The 18,166-nt window shown below is 53.7% G+C and overlaps 1 protein-coding gene across 4 annotated transcripts; it reads right to left on the reverse strand.

The window, feature by feature from the left end:
• Positions 1-4,494: 4,494 nt before the first annotated feature.
• Positions 4,495-17,571, reverse strand: LOC128915146 (UAP56-interacting factor-like). 4 transcript variants are annotated; one of them, XM_054215069.1, is made up of 9 exons: positions 17,437-17,571; positions 13,436-13,579; positions 9,874-10,016; positions 7,739-7,875; positions 6,822-6,903; positions 6,345-6,385; positions 6,184-6,258; positions 5,431-5,542; positions 4,495-4,675 (listed from the first exon to the last, which is right to left on the reverse strand). In XM_054215069.1, exons 1-9 carry the CDS (start codon positions 17,516-17,518, stop codon positions 4,580-4,582), a joined length of 912 nt encoding a protein of 303 aa, XP_054071044.1. In that variant the 5' UTR covers positions 17,519-17,571; the 3' UTR covers positions 4,495-4,579. The 4 variants fall into 4 exon arrangements, with proteins under 4 accessions (XP_054071044.1, XP_054071043.1, XP_054071042.1 ...); XM_054215068.1 differs by having other exon boundaries at positions 6,345-6,388; XM_054215067.1 differs by having other exon boundaries at positions 6,822-6,906.
• Positions 17,572-18,166: the final 595 nt, after the last annotated feature.

Genomic DNA, 18,166 nt, shown 5'->3' on the forward strand with positions numbered 1-18,166 from the left:
TCTCTTCTCTACCGGGTGGCTGCCTGGCAAACACTCGGCTTGTAGCTCAGTCTGTCCCAGCCCCCGAGGGAACCCCGGTGCCCGAGATGATGTTTGGATCTCAGGTTTCTCTTCAAAGATTTTGCCTGTGGTTTTCTGGCTGCCTGAATCCCTCCAAGGACCCCTAAAAAACAACAATCCCTGCTGCCGGCAGCGGGTTCCACCTCCACCGACGCTCCCCCCGGCACCATCGAGTCCGAGCAGCGAGTTCATGCTCTGCCTGAGGCTGCTCCACAGACGGACCCCCCCCCGTCCTGCAATGCAGGGGAGACTGTCGGCCCCCGCGGGCGATGCTGTGCCTGCTGCTTTACCAGGATGGATTTGACCAACAGGTCCGCCCCAAACCATACATTTTTATTCTGGAGGCCCCTAGTGCCATGGTCCTCCTTGGGCACCACTTTGGGACTCTGCCCTGTGCCAGCTTGGCAGCACGCATCCCAAAATACGGGGGAGTAACCTGGTGCACGTCTCCTCCTGGGCACGCGGCAATAAAACCAGCAAGAACTGACAAATGGGTAAATTCGCAGGGAAAGCTGGCCTTCCACCCCCTATCTGTTAAGCTCATTAAAGGCAGGGTGTAGCGTCAAACCACACATCCCGGGAACAGCTAAGAAAGCACCGAACGTCAGCACTGGTGCTTCGGTGGGACAGCCGGGCCCTCAGGCACGTCCCCTTGCAGCCAGCCCCTCCGTCCACTGCGCGGGAGAGACCGGCTCCTGCACACCGTCTTCCCTGGGAACGTGTTTCGTTAAACCGATATAAATGTGCCTTAGCCTTTCCTACTGCAAGTGGCTGTTCTGGGTTAAAAAGCAACCGGAATGTTAGGAATTATTAGGAGAGGAACAGAAAACAAGGCAGAGCCTCCCTATAAATCCATCTCCAATGCCATGTCTGCTTCAGCCCTGCTGTCTCAGGCAGATGTAGCAGAGCTAGAAGAGGTACAAAGGTGACCAGGGGGATGGATCAACTTCCATCCGCATACAGTGACGTATCTGATTTGCACCCCGGTTTTTAGGCAGGATTCTCCTCTTCGTGTAAGGTGGGATCAAGGGTGAAATTCCATTTCTGCACTGTATTGATTCATTTAACGGCTGCAAATAAGATTAAACTGATTTACTAGGAACTAATAGTGGACTTAAATCTGAAATTCTCATATTTCCCTTCAGTTGGATAGATAGAATTAGGTATTGGATAGATAGAATTAGGTATTTTTTTGAATTTAATTATAAGATCTTTCCCACCTTTTCCTTGAGGTAGCAATCCAGGCGTTTATATTGGACGGTACTGACTTAATATAAACATAAGTTCATTTCATAGAGATATCTTTATTTTAAATTCACATACACTCCAAAAAAAAAAAAAAATATCCAGAAGGCAGCAGTGGACAAATAGATACACTCAGGCTCTTCTTCCAGAAAGGAGGTGAGGAAGGGAGAACACAGCACGGGGTCTCTAAATCGCAAAGGAATGAATACTCACTCCTAATACCAGCCTTTGGAGGCAGACAGACAGACAGACAGAAAGCAAACAGCAAAAGGCGACAGTGGAAGAAAACCCCACCAAATGCTGTTAAACACAATGATACAAGCGGCTAAAGGAAGAAGTCACTGTGGATTCGGTGCGGTGACCGACAGGGCCACACGCACATGCTGGTGTCCCCCTCCCCGGGGACTCTCTCTGGCCCTGTGTGGTTCCTCCTGCACTTTTAACCTCCCAGACACCACCAGAGGTGTTATTCTGGAGATGGCTTTGGCTGGCCTGAAACAGAGCAAAAATGTTTTCCGGGTTGCACAGCTGGTGGCCCCTGCTTGAGAGCAGCCGGCTGCTGCCACCTCCCGGGTCAGGGACCGCCGTCCCCCCCACTGTGTGGCACCGCATACTGCTGCAGACACCCTGCCATGACACCCTGCCGTGGACACCCTGCCACCACACCCTGCCATGGACACCCTGCTGTGGACACCCTGCCACGGACACCCTGCAGAACGGCCACCTGGGCGAGTGCATCTCCAGTGATGGCCGGAGAAACATCATCCTGGCTTCAGCAGCAATTTGTGACAATATTTACTTTACAGCCACCTCTGGTGCGCAGGTTTCAAGGTCTCCATGTTTCTGAGCTCCCCAGATACAGGGACGAGGAGCAGCGAGGCCCGGGCACTTGCCCCAAGCTGCCAACAGGGTTATTTCATACCATGAACGGCACATTCAATAGAAATGAAAGTTTGCTGAGGAGTTCTCTCTCTCTCTCCCTTGCTGGCTGCCATCCCAAGAACTCCTTGCCCCGGTGCTGGAGCCCTGAGCCCTTCCCTTCCTCCCGATAATTGTCCAAATGACAATAAATTGTTGTGCGTTTCTCAAACCGTAACAAAAGCGCTGAGCTGCGTCCCACCAGCAGCCTTCCCGGGCTCCACTTGCCCCGCGCAACGCAGCAGGGATCACTCCAGAGAGAATTCCTCTGTGGTTTCAGTACCGTGGCAGAAAGGGGGATTTTATGCCTGTTGGAGTGAACGGATTCCATGCCCTCTCCCAATATGTTTTTACCACGATGGTTGTGCTTTTTTGCTACTTCTAAATTCAGTGCCCTTCCGAGCAAAGCCTGTCACTTACACCTCTCACTGCAAGCAAAGTCACCCAGCCCTGTGGGGGAATCAAGCTAGAAAAAAAAAGCATAGCTTTTATCATTGAGCCGTCAATTTTAATTTAAGGAGTACTTAAAAAAAAATAGAACTGCTGAAAAACATCCATTTGGAGATGAATATTAGGGCGTGTTCCCAACGCCGAGGGGATGCTGCACGCTCAGCTGCTCCTTCAGGGCTGAATGGCTCCGTCCCCTTCCAACCTGGTTTAAGAAGTGATTGGGTTTTCTTAGCGAGTCTATCACCTTTTGTCAATATTTATAGCGAAAGTGCAACTGAAATCAGAGATATTGCTATCTGTGACAGTGTTTCTTGTTTGTCTTCCATGACATCTGGATGATTTGCATGAAAGGGTTCATCACTGTGGCAGTCCGTTTGCATTCGTTTCACTTTGGACACACTGGGCGCCGGGTCTGCTCTGACAATTTTGCCGATAACATCAAAGGCAAAAGAGATCACAGCAAAGATTTTACTGAATACCTCTTGAAAACCTCCCACTGCTTTGGAGCAGCAAACTGCCCGCTCAGCCAGGCCAGTGTCCCCCCACCCCAGGGGACACCGACAGGGACCGCGGCCGCCCCAAGGCGCCTGTGTGGCCACACACGCCGTGCCCCGCACGAGAGGCTCAACTTGCGCCAAAAACCTGCCGAAGGAAGGGAAATAACCAGAGGTGACGTTTGACAAGTTAGTTTTTTATTCAGTGCATTGGACTCGTACATCACCGCTTCGTCAACTAACAACATTTCACACGTCCCTATAAAACCAGCGCCGAGTCCAGTCCCTTGTTAAAGACGCGCGGTGTCAAACATGAAGCAGCCTACCCAATATTTGCTTCAGTAAGTGCAGCCTGGAGCCCAGCGACAGGCCGAGTCCGGCGCCGTCGGTGCTGGGCTGCAGCAGCGGGTGGAGAAGGGAGTGGTGACCCACGGCTGGCGCAGGGCTTCATTAACAGTCAACGAGACCCAGCTCATTAACCTCAGCCAATCTTTCTTGGGCTGCTGCAGAGCCTGGCCCCCCTCCCACAGCCGCTAGTTGGATTATGTTGGTGCTTTGAGCTTGACTGAAGCTGCACCCAGGAAATCCCTAACGCAAGCCGAAAACCTAATCTGAAATCCTACTGCAGCACTGGGAAACCCAATTTGGGCTGGGGCAGCCCGTCTGTGCTCTGCGCCAGGGACAGTCACTCTGGCGGCATGGCACGGCATGGCACGGCATGGCATGTCCCTGCAACCGGGCCAGCAGCAGCAGACAGAACAGCACGGCAAACCAAAGAGAAATGCAAGGTGCTCAGGTCGGACTATCGGGGCAGAAGGAGATGTTTTCGGGATGGAGAAGTCCCACGCGGCAAACCCCCGCGCAGGGATGCAGGCAGGCATGGCACATGGGGCAGCTGGGGGGATGCTGGGGGTCGCGGGCAGCTGGAGCATCCCCGCTGCTGACACCGTGGGACAGGTCTCTCTACCCTGCACATCTCTCCCTGCTGTGTCTCAATGCAGGCAGGCACAGCATCCTCAACCCCCTCCCACCCGTGGGACCAGGCAGGGAAGGCTCCAGGGGTAGGGCCCAGAGCTGGTCCCCCCTCCCTCCTGCAGGCGTCACCCCCAGGAAGGGCAGGGCGGGCTGGCGGGGGGGACAGGTCTGGTGCCATCCCCCTGCAGAGCCTCCAGCAAATCCACCTCCGCTCATCCCCCTCCACCACCCCACTCACGTCCCACCTGCCCTGCACTCCAGCCACGACTCACGTCCTGCCTCGTCCCTGCCCTCGGTCGCTCACTCGTTCTGCGTGTAAGGAAGAAGACGGCACGGTGCCAAATCAGCTATCTCAGAGGAAATCTATCGAGTTTTATTGAGCTGCCCATTATGGGGCCTGGACTGTTTCGGGCAGTCCCTGCGAGGAGCACGCGGTGCTAAGGCATGGTGACCGTCCGTCTGGCGCTCCTGGCTGCTGTAAAGCGCCTCTTATTCCTCAGACCAGAGAACCTCTCATCCAGCGTCAGGCTGGTCTGCGGGGGAAAGGGAGAGCGAGTCAGTCCCGTGTCTCGTGGCAAAGCACGGCTGAACTTGCAGCAGGGTATTGATTAGAGCCCATCAGTCAGGACGGTGCTTCACAGCCGGTTAGTCAATTAAACCACTCAGCACACGGAGACAAGGAGCTCAACAGACTGTGTGCGGCTGGAAAACCTCCAAGCAGTGCCCAGCCCCAAAACACCGGGCGTCCTCGGCAAGAGCAGGAGCAAGCAGATGGCATTTGAGCGCAAGGCATCAAGTAAAACCAAACCGTCCAGACAAGAAATGCCGGCAATGAAGAAGGTGGAGCAGGATTTCCAACCTGGCCAGGGCTCTCGGGACATACTTCAGCGTAAAATGTGGCACTGGGAAGGTCACCCAAGCAAAGAGAAAGCAAAGCCCAGAAGTGCTGTGTGTCTCTGAGGAGTGGGGTGCACCAACACTGAGACGGTCCCCCCCGTCCGGGACCGCTCACAAGCAGCATCTCCCTGCTCTGAGCAAGCACATGGACAGGCCAAGAGGGGCCAACAGAGTGGGGAAAACTGGGCTGAGTCTGTAGCTGCTGAACAGTCTTCTCGGGTGCCTTCAGTTGTGTGAGCGACCTAGCCAACGTGGCTACAGGACTTTCCTCCCGGGTTATGCCAGACAAACCCAACCGGCAGCCCCAAACCCCCGAGCGCGATGTGAAGAGCTCGGTGGCAGGGCTGCTGGAGGGTGCCAGGCGCCGCCTGTCCCGTCGACAACCCTCTACCTGGTTGGCCATTGCGCGGAAGTTGAACCTCAGCAGCACCCCCTTGGGCTGGGGCTTGGCTGGTGGTGGTGGGGGCCTCCGGCTTCGCAGGAACGGGCGCTTGGATCCGGGCCTGGGGAAAGCACAGACCTGCAGTCACTCAGGAGGCTGAGGCAGCTCCCTTCCCATCATCTGCGAACCAGCAAGGCGTCAAGGAGACGCCCGCATGCCCCACACGTCCCACCGCACATCTCCCGGCAGCCTGGCTGAGCCCAAAGGGTGCCAGGAGAGCTGCTGCGTGGAGTCCCAACGCAGGGGGCTGCGTCCCGTCAGGGCTATCACAGGGTGCCCTCTACGCCCACCCACCCCTCACTCTGCCCTTCGCCAGGTGCTTCCCCCGCCCTGGCTCAGCCCCAGGGTGACACTGTCCCCTTCCAGCTGCTGCGCTGCTCCGGCACAGCCAGCCCACCGTGTTGCTTTGGGGCACATGGCATTGCCCCTGTGACACCCCACCGCAAGCACAACCAGCCTGACACCTCCCGCTGCCACCTCCTCCCGTTTCTCCTTACTCTGGATAACAAACGAGCCACAGGGTAATTACCATCTCCTTTCAGATAGGCCGGGAAGGGAACGAGACATCATTTGCTAACCATTTTGGGTCTGAACCATTCACTGCGCGCTCATTATAGAAGACGGAAAGCTGCAATAACGCTAAAGGGATTTGCAATGGCTTTTGTAGGGCTCCCATCTGAACAAATCACCTCATTTACTTACGCGCCAGTCTGGCCCGCCTGGGGATTAGCCACAGAAACCGTCAGAACTGCTCCGGGGCTTGGCTTCACTTGCCACCTGCCGGGACAGGGAGATGCATCCAGCTTCGATTCCAGCGTGAAAGAGCACGTCGTGTTTGCAGCGTGCCTTTGTTCACCAATTACCTTCGCATCCTCGGCGGTTTCCCTTCTCCATGAGCATCCATCTGCTGTGAAATATATTTAAAAAAAAAAAAAAAAAAAAAAGACTTAAAGAATTAGATCTCAGAGATCTCAGAAACAGTGATTCCTTTCCCAGTATTTCATTTGGCGTATCTGAAGAGCTCTTTCCTTGCATGTTGTCAAGAAATTTGCTAAGTTTGGGTCTCCTGCCGGCACAGCAATGTGTACGGGGTGGCTTTACTTTGCCCGGCTTGTGCCGCTGTACAAGCTGCAAGGTTGACTTCTACCACCTGCCCGGGTTTTACCTGCCAGCTGCTAGATTAAGCTGCATTAAAAATTGCCTGTCCTGCAAATACTTTCCTAGGAATATATTCACTGTTAAAGTTACTTTTAGAAGCAAAGATACAACGGGGCAAAGGCTGCTAAAACCCAAGACTTGTCAGCAGCAGCAGGCTGCAGAAAAAATGTCTCGATACTGACCCCTCTCTGAAAATTGGCTTTGGAGAACTGCTGCGGCATTCGCTTCTGCTGGAAGGCTGGTCCTCGGTTCAGCCGGAAAGGCCTGCTGGAAGAGGAGGAGAGAGAAAAGGGCATCGGTGAATAGGATGCCAGGTCTCACCTGAAGTTTAATGCTGAAATACTGAACCCGGTGCGGTATTAAAAAGCAGCATGAGAAGCAAATGAGGCTGTGTGCTCCCAAGCTCAGCCCAACAGGTTTTTCTGCCAGCAAAGGATTTCAGAGGAACTCGTTTTTCTGCTCAAATGAAACAACAGCTTGTGTTTGTTCTGAACTCTGCCCATTCAAAAATAATAATAAAATCATGGAAGAAAACCACAGAAAAAAATGTGGTCAGAAGGGACCTCTGGAGGTCATTCAGCCCCTGCTCTACTCAGAGCAGGGAAAGACGGGATTGCAACGGCGCCTGCCTTGGAGCTGGGAGAACACGAGGAGCACGACGGGACGGGCAGCGGGGCCGCCCTCGGCACGGCTCGTGGGTGCAGCAGCTGCTCCTGCGGCCCCTCTCCGGGACACGCTCCCTCGCCCTGCCTGTCCCTTACTGCTGGCGTCTGTATTTCCTGCCTTCAGGAAAATAAATGCTACTTCACCCTTCTAAAGTTTTCCACAAAGTTGACAGAGTTTAATAAAAATACAAAGTTGACATTTTCCACGCTTCCTAAAATAAAAATGACAGATCTAATACCTGAATTACTAACTATCAGCAGGAGGTCGCGTTATTCACAGGTGCTTTCCTAATGTGCCCAGAGGTGTTTTTCTCACGCTGCAGGAGCGCTGGGCTGCAGCCGCTCCCAGCTGGCACCAACCGAGAGCAGAGCCCCAGGAGCTGCACAGGGAGTCACTGAAAACCAAAGAAGCCCAGGTTTACCCAAGGTCTTACCTTCTCCCTGGGGCCTGGGTGCTGGCAGCAGCTGCTCGGAATCTCCTGGGGCCTGGGGGTGGCCGTCGCCGTCCCTCGGGCTGCCCGTTGCTGCTGCCGCCACCTCTTTTGGCGAAAGCGTCGTTGTTCTTGTCGCCCTGAAAGAGCAGCAAGAGCTCAGCCGCTGCCACCCGCGCCACCACCTCGCCTCCCTCCTCCCCCGACGACCGAACACCCACCGCCTGTATCCAGCATTTTCTTTGGCTCTGTGCCGGGGGACATCCAGCTGCCAAGTGCCGGTGCGGATGGCTGACCCTGCCGCCCCCCCCTCCCCGCCTCAAAGGGGGCTCAGCCCCCCGCGCGGCTCCACATTCCCCTTCTTCTCACTCCCAAACATTTTTTCTTTGCAACAGAACAACCCTGCTCTGCAAGCGCTTCCCTCCCCCCTCCTTTGTTATTTTCTCAATGGGAAAACAATTCCTCCCTAAATCTATTAAAAGCGGCTCTGGGTGACACTGCTCTGGCAGGGGGTTGGACTAGATAGTCTCCAAAGATCCCTTCCAACCCCTGCCAGTCTGGGATTCTGTAACCTGGCCTCGTCCATGGTATTTTGTAACCACGGCGGGAATATTTCCACTGAGCAGTGCCGCTGTAGTCTCAACACTTACACACCGTTGTCAACAACCCGTACGCGTGCCTCGGTTCCTGGGCATGAAATGACAAGTACCAGGAAGTATGTTTCATTCCAATTGTGCAGAAATACCCCAGAAAATCAGTCCACGGAGAGCAAACCTGGCACAAGCCAAGCATTACAGCTTTGCTCAGGCTGCCTTTCGGTCACTGACTCTCCCTCGCTTGGACACGTCCATTGCCCGGTCCAAGCTGGGAAGCAGGAGGTGCATCCCAAGGCCCCTCGGCAGCGCCGGTCCTCCTGCAGCCCCTCGCGCAAACCACCACAGACTGTCCCTCTACTGCTGTGGGACAACCCCCACCGCCGTTACTGCCCCTAACCGAGATGTGTTTCCACATTCTTCCCACTTGGTTTATTTCTGCGAAATGGAAGCTACCGTAGAATTATGCCTCCTAGCAACTGCTTATTACTTTCTGTTAATACCCAGCCACACTCAATATCTGAGTCATCACAGCCTTTATTTTCAGGAATAACCACAGGCCACGCACACGCACGCTCGGTTTAGGGCTCTCTTATTCATATCCCCAGGACATAGCCATTAAATGTGCCATCGTGTTTGCCACTTCGGTGTTTTTTTAAAAGCTTACCGAGCATCCGTGACCTCCTAACTGAGTGGATTTCCATCAGTGCGGAAAAAAACAAGCCCCTGTCACAGAGGACTATCTACCCTTGATTTCCACCTTCTACACCAAGCCGGTTTAATATTAGCAACACCCAGAAGAAAAGCTGTAAGAGTTACTTTAATGGCGAACACGTACCTTCCTTCCCATCACCCGAGTCTTAAAAATAACTCAAAACCCAAATGAAAATATTTCAATCTTTTTTTTAAACTGTTTTTGAGCAGAGACAAGACCCAAACGTTTAAACTGAAAAATGGGAAAGCCATGAATGAAAAAAAATAAATGCATTTTACACTGAAGCATGTGGGGCAATGTGACCCATGGCTGTCACAGCAGTGGGAATCAGTGTCTCGGGGGGGAAAACCCACCTGCTAGTGAAACGTATGTCTCTGAACCACAGCCCCTGAAGCCAACGGCAGGCTGTCCTGTGACTTCACTGGACCTTGGAAAATGCTCCGGGTGCAGGACAAATAATGATGAATCTTAACATACCTCCTCTAAATTATAACAGCAAGATGAGGTGACATGGAATTTGCTTTTATGGAAATATTTTCAAATCTTTTAAGAACACCTTTTTTAAAAAAACTTTTCTGTAAAACCCATGGGAATAGATTCAGTAAAATTATGCAAGTCAGAAGCTTATAAAAGCAACTGGAAAATTGCTATTTCATATGCACATGTGTCTGCACTCGCCTATGCATGCAAATGCCATGCACAGGCATATAAAAAAGATGGTGCCTGTAAATTTTTTATGTCGATTGTTCTTTGGGGTGATCCAGGACCATAAAATGCAGCAGATTTCTCCACAACATTTGGGAAGAGCCCTACCTTCCTCACCCCCTTACCTCCTGAGCCGACGCCTGCCGATTTAAAGGGCTCACTCCATTTAACGCAGCAGCTGCTCTTCTCCTGGGACCGGGCACAGTATTCCTGAACTGCCTCCGATTGTATTGTTGTTGTCCAAATCCTCTTCTAAAACGGTTAGGTCCTACGAAAATAAACTCTTATTTTAGCATCCTTCAAAACTCAATTTATGATTACAGTTTTGCAAATGAATTACAAGGTTAACTTAATACGATACAGGAGTATCTATATATATAGTGATGCAAGAATCGCATTAATTTATTCCCGACAATCAATTTGGCAGAATATTAAATAATTTATCTTTCCAATGTCTCACTAACATTCTTATTATGTGTAGGACTGACAAACACATTATTTGATTTGAAAGAATATAGATGAGAAAAGCCTTCCTCAATTATGACTCCTAGTAACGGCAGGAACGCTCACATCAGGAAACCTGTCAGTCTCTTTTCAGAGCTCACATTGCTACGAATTAACTGGGAAATGGAAAAAGCCTTTCGATACAGATACGCCAGTGACTCCGGCATCCAGAAGCCAAGCCCACAGCAGCCTGGGATAGCTCTGAGTGCCCCCATTACAGCACTCGACGAGTGAAGACTGGAACATAATTTTTATACACATACATATACTATTTTTTTTTTAGCTTGAAATATCCTTACCTACGGCATACACTGAAGGGGGCACCTTCTGCTGCTGTTTCACATACCTGCACGGTACAGACACACCAACAGCCTGTCTTGCATTTAACGCTTTCCCCTAAGCCTGTTTATAATTTTGAAGTGCGCCGAAGTGTCGAGAGAGAGGAAAGCACTCCGTCAGATGGAGACACGACGCATTAAAGCCTAATTACTCCACGTGACTACTACTTCTGTAGCCATAATGAAGCATTTTACGAGCGGCTGTACCAGGGCAATGAGCACGCCTGCTCAGAGGCGAGCATAACTCAGGCACACAGCAGCGCGTGGCAGAGGGCAGCAGAACCTGCCACAACCCGCAGAGCCGTCAGACGCAGCTATTGATCCCGTACCATTGATTCCTACATCACAGCACTTTATAATGACTTGGAGCAATTAGAAATGAAGCGTTGTGAGGCTGTGGTGACATCGCTGTCAGGGGCCACCACCGCAGTGATTAATGAAGGCTTCAGCCTCAGGGCGTGACAGCGGCCGTGGGTACACCGAACAGGGGTGAAGATGATGGGAGCCGCTCTGTCTCCGGGATGGATGGGCAGCAGGGCACGGATGGATGGGCACGGACAGAGGGGCAGCAGGGCACGGACAGACAGGCAGCAGGGCACGGACAGACGGACACAGACAGAGGGGCAGCAGGGCATAGCCCTGTGAAGCTTCGCTCCCGATGGCCGAGGAGCTGGTTGGGAGCACTCACAAAAATGCCACGCTGTTCACCAGCTCTGCGGGGCCAGGAGTTATTTTCTTCACAAACGATGCCCTCTCAGCGCAGAGGTGCAGGGGAGCGAATGTTCCTCTCCTGACAAACACCAAAAGTTTAGCAATTTGTGCCTGCGTGACCAGATGTGGTCTCGCTGCCTTTAGTGGCCCGTTTCTCTCCTCCTGGTTCTGTCCCCACAGTGCATTTTTCCCTTTCTTGTTCCTTTCAGTGCCCACCCTGGCCCTGCCCCCCTCTCTTGCCTGCTTGCCAGACGGCTGTCCTGCGGGCCACCAACACAGCTCTGCGTCTCCTTTGCAGCAGAGTGACCGAGCCCCGCTGCCTCTCCCGGGCATCCCGTGGGTGCCATGGGAGGGATCCATGCAAAAGGCAGCCCTGACTAGAAAATCCTGCCCCTGTCAGTCAGTCGCTATCGGCGAGCCTCCCCGGCAGCCTCCGCCAGTGCTAACAGCCAAGAAGGGAGCCACCAGCCTCCAAGGGCACCCCGCATGCGCCAGCTGGGGACCAAGGACTCCCTCTGTCACGTGTATCCCCAAGTGTGACACAGGGCAGGCTCCATCTCTGCAAACCATCTGGCAGATGTTTATTAAGGCAAGAACATTTGAGCGAAGCCCCCCAGCATCAGCGGCTGGGGAAGGCCCCCACCACGCCAGGGCAGACACTGAGCCTGGTGCCGAGCACCCTTGGGCTGGCCAAGAGGCACCGCTGCCCAGCACGACCAGTCTGGCGAGAAGCCCCGATGGAGAAGCCTCTTTTTCCAAGGAGATTTGAAATTCAAATTTCTTGTCATTAAAAATCATCTGTCCCCACTGGGGAGACGGTTTAAGCCATATTCCAGGAGGGATAACAGCACTTGGCTTGCACGAATTCTCTTGCTGGTTTAATCAGCATAATACCCTTCTCCATCCTTCGTTGTTACAGTGCTGGGCTGTTCTGATCATCATTTCGATAACGGTTATCACGTCTCAGCCCAGAAGGGACTGCTGCATTTCAGCAGGGACCGAAGCAAAATGAGCCCCTGAAGAATTACGGGCTGAATTCCCAGTGGCGCTGAGCTTCCCAAAATTGCTACTGACATCAGCATCACACAGCACGGCGGGTCTCTGCACTTGGCAGAGCTGAATTCAGACTCACTCAAAACCTATGAAACACTTAGACTAACAGAAATAATTCTATAAATGAATAGAAAAGTTCTCCTTTCCAAGGAATGGCTAAAAAAAAATACTTTGTTTGATTCATTTGGCTCCGCATGCAGTAGTCGCTTGAGCGTGGAAAGAATATCGACACTCTCGGACTAGATGATCTGAAAGGTCCCTTCCCAACCTCGGCAATTCCAATAGCAAAGCCCGTGTTTTTGACAGAAAAATCAATTTGCAAAGGGCAATTACCATCATTCTGTCTTGAACCAGAACAATCCTCGGTAAGGCAGTATATGGTGGAGACCATGAACATGAGAGTGGGAGGCAGATCGGAGACCAGCAGGATTGCCTCCAGCAATCCCTCCCGCCTGACGTGCCACCAGCACTCCGAGGGCAGACAGCAAAGACCTTGCTGCAAAATGTCACTAAAATCTTCAATGAAGTGATTTAGCGGTATTTTTTTTGGAAAAAAAAAAAAAAAGAAGCAAAATTTTGAAAGAGGTAGCATTTCGTGCAGCAGATCGCTTTGGTTTTGTAGATAAAAGCTAGCGGAACCAAACATAGATTAGTGTGTGATCACTCAGTATTATAAAAAAGCTCATCATAAAAATAGCATGGTTGGCAAAAGTGACAAATTAGCTCCAATAACTGAGCTATCAAAGACAGTTACTGAAGGGGTAATTTAAGTGTGTTCTGGGAAAAAGAGGATTAGGAAGAGGCATAATTAAAATATGCAAAGCCAAAAGGGAATACAGAATAGATATTAAGTCACTTGGAATTAGTAATTCATGAGAGGGTGGAAGGGAGAGAAACAGATGAATTTATGCTCTGAAAGGGCCCTGATATTCCATTGTTGCAGAGAGAAAAGCTATTCAGAGCCCGAGTACATCTTATACGCGCACAGGAATTAGACAGGAGAAGGATTTAAGGGCTGTATTTTGCTAGAGAGATGTGTTTTCCAGCATGGCGGGCCTTGTCGCCCCGGGCGCTCACCCACCTTGCAGATTCCTCTGCATCCAGGCACGGAACCGGGGCCGCCCGTACCCGTAGGCCGCACTCCTGTCCTTCGCCTGCCGCCGCTGCCCGTCCCCCGCGGCGCTGGCCTCCGCTTGCTCTTTCCTGTGGCGTTTTATGATGTCATCTAGATGGAAATGGCAAAGGGGAAACCCATAAAACCTCCGCTTTCCACCAACGGTGATTCCCACTTTTGGCGCCTGCAATTGTCCGCAGCGAAAATGGAGCTTGCGGTTCCGGGAGGTAGGCTGGCCGGACAATAAAAGATTAAGCTTAGCTCAGAAAGTATAATAGGATCAATTTACTCAGCTGCTGCCGGTTGGAGATTAGAGTGCTACAAATTATTGAAAAGCGTGCTGCTCCCCGGCACGTATCCACCACGTGCACGACAGAGAGCCCAGGCCCACGTCCCACCGAGGGATGCGGTCCTGCAGACTGCCTGCCAGCAGAAGGCAATGCGCGTCTGCAGGGGCACCGGGGGCTCAGCGCTGGGCTCAGAAGGGGTCTCGAGAAGGTCGAAACTGCTAGGGGGGCCGCGGGAGAGGTGGCCGAAGCGGGGAGGATGGGCAGAAGCACCCACGGGTGCTCCCACACTGTGAGGGCCGCTCCAAGGGCTCCCCCTGGGACACGGGCACTGCCCCGCACAGGGGACGTGTCCCTGAGGTATCAGCAACACAAACGCTGCTCACACATTACCCAAAGGCACGTGGGATGAATGTCCCCCCAGAACTGGAGCTCGGTGCGACATGAAGGCTGCGGGGAAGGAATCTCGCTGACAAGAAAGGGGACACCATGGTCCCGCCAACACCCATGGTTCACCAGGCAGTTGGAGGATGGTTCCCTTTCATTTCCCATCCCTGGAGCCAGCTACCTGCATGTCTTTCCTCAGTGCTTTAAAAAGAAAAAAAAAACAAAGCAAGTTTCTAGCCCTCGGTGGTATGAGATGCTTGAAGCCATAAACCCCTATGGCTCAAAACCAGCAAGCAAATAGATGCAACACACACAACAAATATCAGCAGCACTTGGTATTTGAAGTTTCACAGTCATGAGGACCCGACTCGATTTTCTGCCTATCTGGGGTAGATGCTCCTGCTTAATTACTCCATAGAGCTAACCTAGCAGCAGCTGGATAAGGATGTAACAACCACAGAGCAAGAACCCCTCACCTCCCACCGCTGTCTGGTGAAGCAAGGGAGAACGTCCCAAACACCAGAGGATGCTGCTCTCCCCTCCCAAACCTGGGCTCTCCCGCATAGACCTGTCTGCACTGCACCACAGGAACCAGCTCTGGTGCTTCATGTTGAACACACCGATTCGATGTCCGTGCTTGCCCCAGGGCCAGCAGCAGAACGGTATTTTGGGAACCCGGCAGATGGGAGGGAGGGAGGGCACCCAGCCGGCCGCAGCACAGAGACCAGGCACACCTGCCTCTCACCTTCGAGTCCCCAACACTGCCCTCCGCAAAAGGGGCACACAACAGCCTCAATGCAGCAAAACGGACCCACGATGTCCTGACAATGTCCCAGGGCTGCCCCCACCCCAAATTCTTATTAGACAGCCCTGAAGATGTACACTGCTGAGCTCTCACAGGAACTGCGAGATGCTTCTCACTTTCTCTGCAAGACACCATCCACATGCAGCTCCCAAGACGCCTAGCCTCTATGAAACAATCAATTATTTTCCCTGTGATGTAGCCACTTTTGGTTTAAAACTGCATTAGTAGCCCCAAGAAGATGACACACAGTTTCTCCCATGCACGTTTTGCCGCTGTGTGTCCCTGGGCACCGCCGCTGTAACCAGCACATCCCCTGAGCCGTGCCGGACGGTCGTGCTTCACCACAGAGAGAGCACCAGGGACACAAAGGCAGGCGATGGTCCACCTGCAGTGCCCAGAGGATACCTGACAGGGTTTTGAAAGCTCACGCCCATCCTGAACAACTGTTTTTAACTCTCCAAAAGACAGCACTGGGTGCTGATGTATCTGGACCGAGCACAAACTACTTTTAGATGCAGAGCTCTATCAAGAAACAGCTCTAAGCCCCTTAGTTCTCAGGAGCTGGTCTGAAATCAAGGGGATCTTCTTAATTCAAGCTGTTCTGATGAAGAGGAAAGGCAAAGGGACATCTCCTCATTAATTCGTATTTTCCAACAATTTCTTTTTTTAATCTCAAACCTTCCTTGCTAAACTATTTAGCGAGTAATACAGCCACATCTGCTAAGCTCCAAGCAGAATGCTTTAACAAATTAGTGAGGAAAGAAGTGTCCAAATCAGGCCTTTTCCCAGGCAGTGGCTACTCTAGCTCCTTCACGAATCACTGGAGTGAACGCACAGAAGTGCCATTAGCTTTCCATGGGCGATTATCACTAACAGCACATAATACCTCCAGCGCTTGTCACTTGTCATTTTCTATCAAGGAACTCCTGTGTCCAAATTAATACAAAGCCCAGGGAAAGCGAAGGAGAGCGGATGTAAGAATGGGCTGCGTGACTGCTTTTGTGATTCCGCTATCAAGTCTACCGGGAAGAGCGCACGCCGGGATAGAGGCTGGGTGATGTTCTTGGGACAAATGCGCTAATGTTCTCAGCTAAGTGTGCCTTTGGGACATAAGCTATTTGGGGCACAGGCTGCTTTGAAGCATATCGACAGCATCCCTGCTCTGCAGGGAGGTGGGCGCAGGCGTCCAAGGGTGGGCTATCACCAGCGCCAGGAAGAGCTCGCTGGGAACGGAGAGGAGATGAATGCTCAGGTGCCTGCTCTGTCACCTCTCAGCATCTTTTTTTGTTCGGGTATGAGTCATTACTCTGTGTTTTGCATCCATAAATATGATGGGGTTAACAGAGCAACACGATGGAGTACTACGTAAGGCTGGAAGGGATCCTGAGAGGTTGCCTAAGGTACCCCTATGCCCCCAGGAAAGAATTAGGTCTATCAGGGCAGCTTTAGAGTAATTCCTGCAGTCTCCAGCAACTGCTAACTCAGCCAGGGCCCGATGGATCTGAAAGCGCAGAAACAAGCACCTGACGGTCCAAGTAGCAGTTCTTCACCAGGGCCCCTGTTTTCCAGTTCTCTGTTCTGCCGCGGGTAAGGTGTGTTCCGGATGGGATATGGAGGTGGGCCACAGGGGGTCTGACCGAGAGAAGCACCAAGGGAGAGCAAAAGCGAAGGGAGCACCGCAGGTCAGCAAACAGAAAAAGGGGTGCAACACCATGGGGAAATAACTAAGCGAAAAATTAGGGGCCCGCTATTGCCGTAAATCCTCATGGCAGCGCTAAAATACGGGTGCGTCAGCCGAGGGATCAGTTTGAGCTGCAGTGGAAAATGTTCTGCCGTTCCTGACGGGCGGCTCGCTGCCGGGAAGAAGCGACGGGAGGTTTCGGCTGGGAGCTGCCCCAGGAACACAAGGTGGGAGTGGGCTTTCCCCTCCGCAGCCGAGATGTCCCACGGGGGTCCCCCAAGCTCTGCCGCCCGCGCGGGACAGGGCAGGGCAGGGCAGGGCAGGGCAGGGCCGGTGGCGGCGGGGGGCCGCGGGCCGGGGCGGTTGTTTACGCGCCGCCGCCGAGCCCAGCGCCAGCGGAATGGCGAGCATCGCCCCGGCCGCTATAAATAGCCGGCGGGCCCGGGAGAGCCTCCGACCTGGAGTTCAACACAGGCCTCATTTACGTAAGCGCCTCCCGCCGCCCCGGCCGCTCCCCCGAGGTTTTGGGGTGCAAAGCCCCAGAGATGGGGGTGAAGCCGTGACTCTCCCCGCCCCCCCCAAAACCGGCTTCTTCTTCGCCTCGTCCCGCCCGCTCCCCTTCCACCGACACCGGCTGCGGGCCCCCGGGGGCACCGCGGGGCCGCCCCCGCTCCCCTGCCCCGAAACTGTACGGACAACGCGAACCCAACCCCCGGGACCTGCGCCGGGACGGGGACCGGCCCCCCCAGCGCCGTCGTCCCGCCGCCCCCGGCCGGGCAGGGACCACCCCCCGCCCCGCCGGACCTACCCAGGGACATGTCGATCTCCTCGGTTCCCGGCTGCGGCCCCGCCGCGGGGCCCGGCCCCGGCTGCGGCCCCGCCGCTTCCATGGGCTCCAACCGCCCGCCGCCGCCGGCCCGTGCGGCCAGTACGGCCAGTGCGCCTGCCCGGAATGTGCCGGCACCGCCACCCGCCCCGGCACCGCTCCGCCACCGGCACCCGCCCGGGCACCCACCCACCGGCACCCGCTCACCGGCACCCAGCCCTCTGTGCCCCAACACCCCTCTCCGCAACCTGGCCGCCTGCCCCCTCCAAGCATCCTCTCCGCCCCCCACCCCGAGTCGTCCCCTCCAGCCCCTCTGCGCCGCGGGGCACTCTCCCTCTGCCCAGCCCTGTCCCGGCTCTCTGCCCCTCCGCACCCCGGGAGTCCCCCCCCAGCCTCCCGACTCGTTCGGGGCATCCTTTCCATCAGCGCTGACCCCCCCCACCCAGCGCCCCCGAAGTACCATTCCCCAGCCTCTGGGATAACGCTCTTCCTCTTCTCTCCCCCCTAAAAAATCCTTCTCTTCTGGGGTTTATGCCCGGAGCAGACACAGCTTAAAACCCATCAGTCCTTTCTGAGTGGTGTAAAAGAAGGAATGATTTTGCCCAATTTGAAGACTAGAAAAGCAAGGTAACATTGCAAACAGAGGCACTCTGGGCTTCTCCTCAGGGATGAAGTCTGTTGCATGGATTTGTGAGCTTCTTGGGGAGGAAGC

This window comes from Rissa tridactyla, chromosome 9 (assembly GCF_028500815.1).
Source record: "Rissa tridactyla isolate bRisTri1 chromosome 9, bRisTri1.patW.cur.20221130, whole genome shotgun sequence".
NCBI classification, from domain to species: Eukaryota; Metazoa; Chordata; class Aves; order Charadriiformes; family Laridae; genus Rissa; species Rissa tridactyla.

What these genes read in the sequence shown, in the direction of transcription:
- LOC128915146 (XM_054215066.1), bottom strand. Translation starts at nt 17,518, where the DNA reads ATGGAAGCGGCGGGGCCGCAGCCGGGGCCGGGCCCCGCGGCGGGGCCG. An exon ending in GGCAGGCGTCGGCTCAGGAG is followed by an intron (nt 7,876 to 9,873) that starts GTAAGGGGGTGA and finishes CTGCTCTTTCAG; the next exon opens with GGCGACAAGAACAACGACGC. An exon ending in CAGGCGGGCCAGACTGGCGC is followed by an intron (nt 5,543 to 6,183) that starts GTAAGTAAATGA and finishes TGCTTTCCCCAG; the next exon opens with GCCCGGATCCAAGCGCCCGT.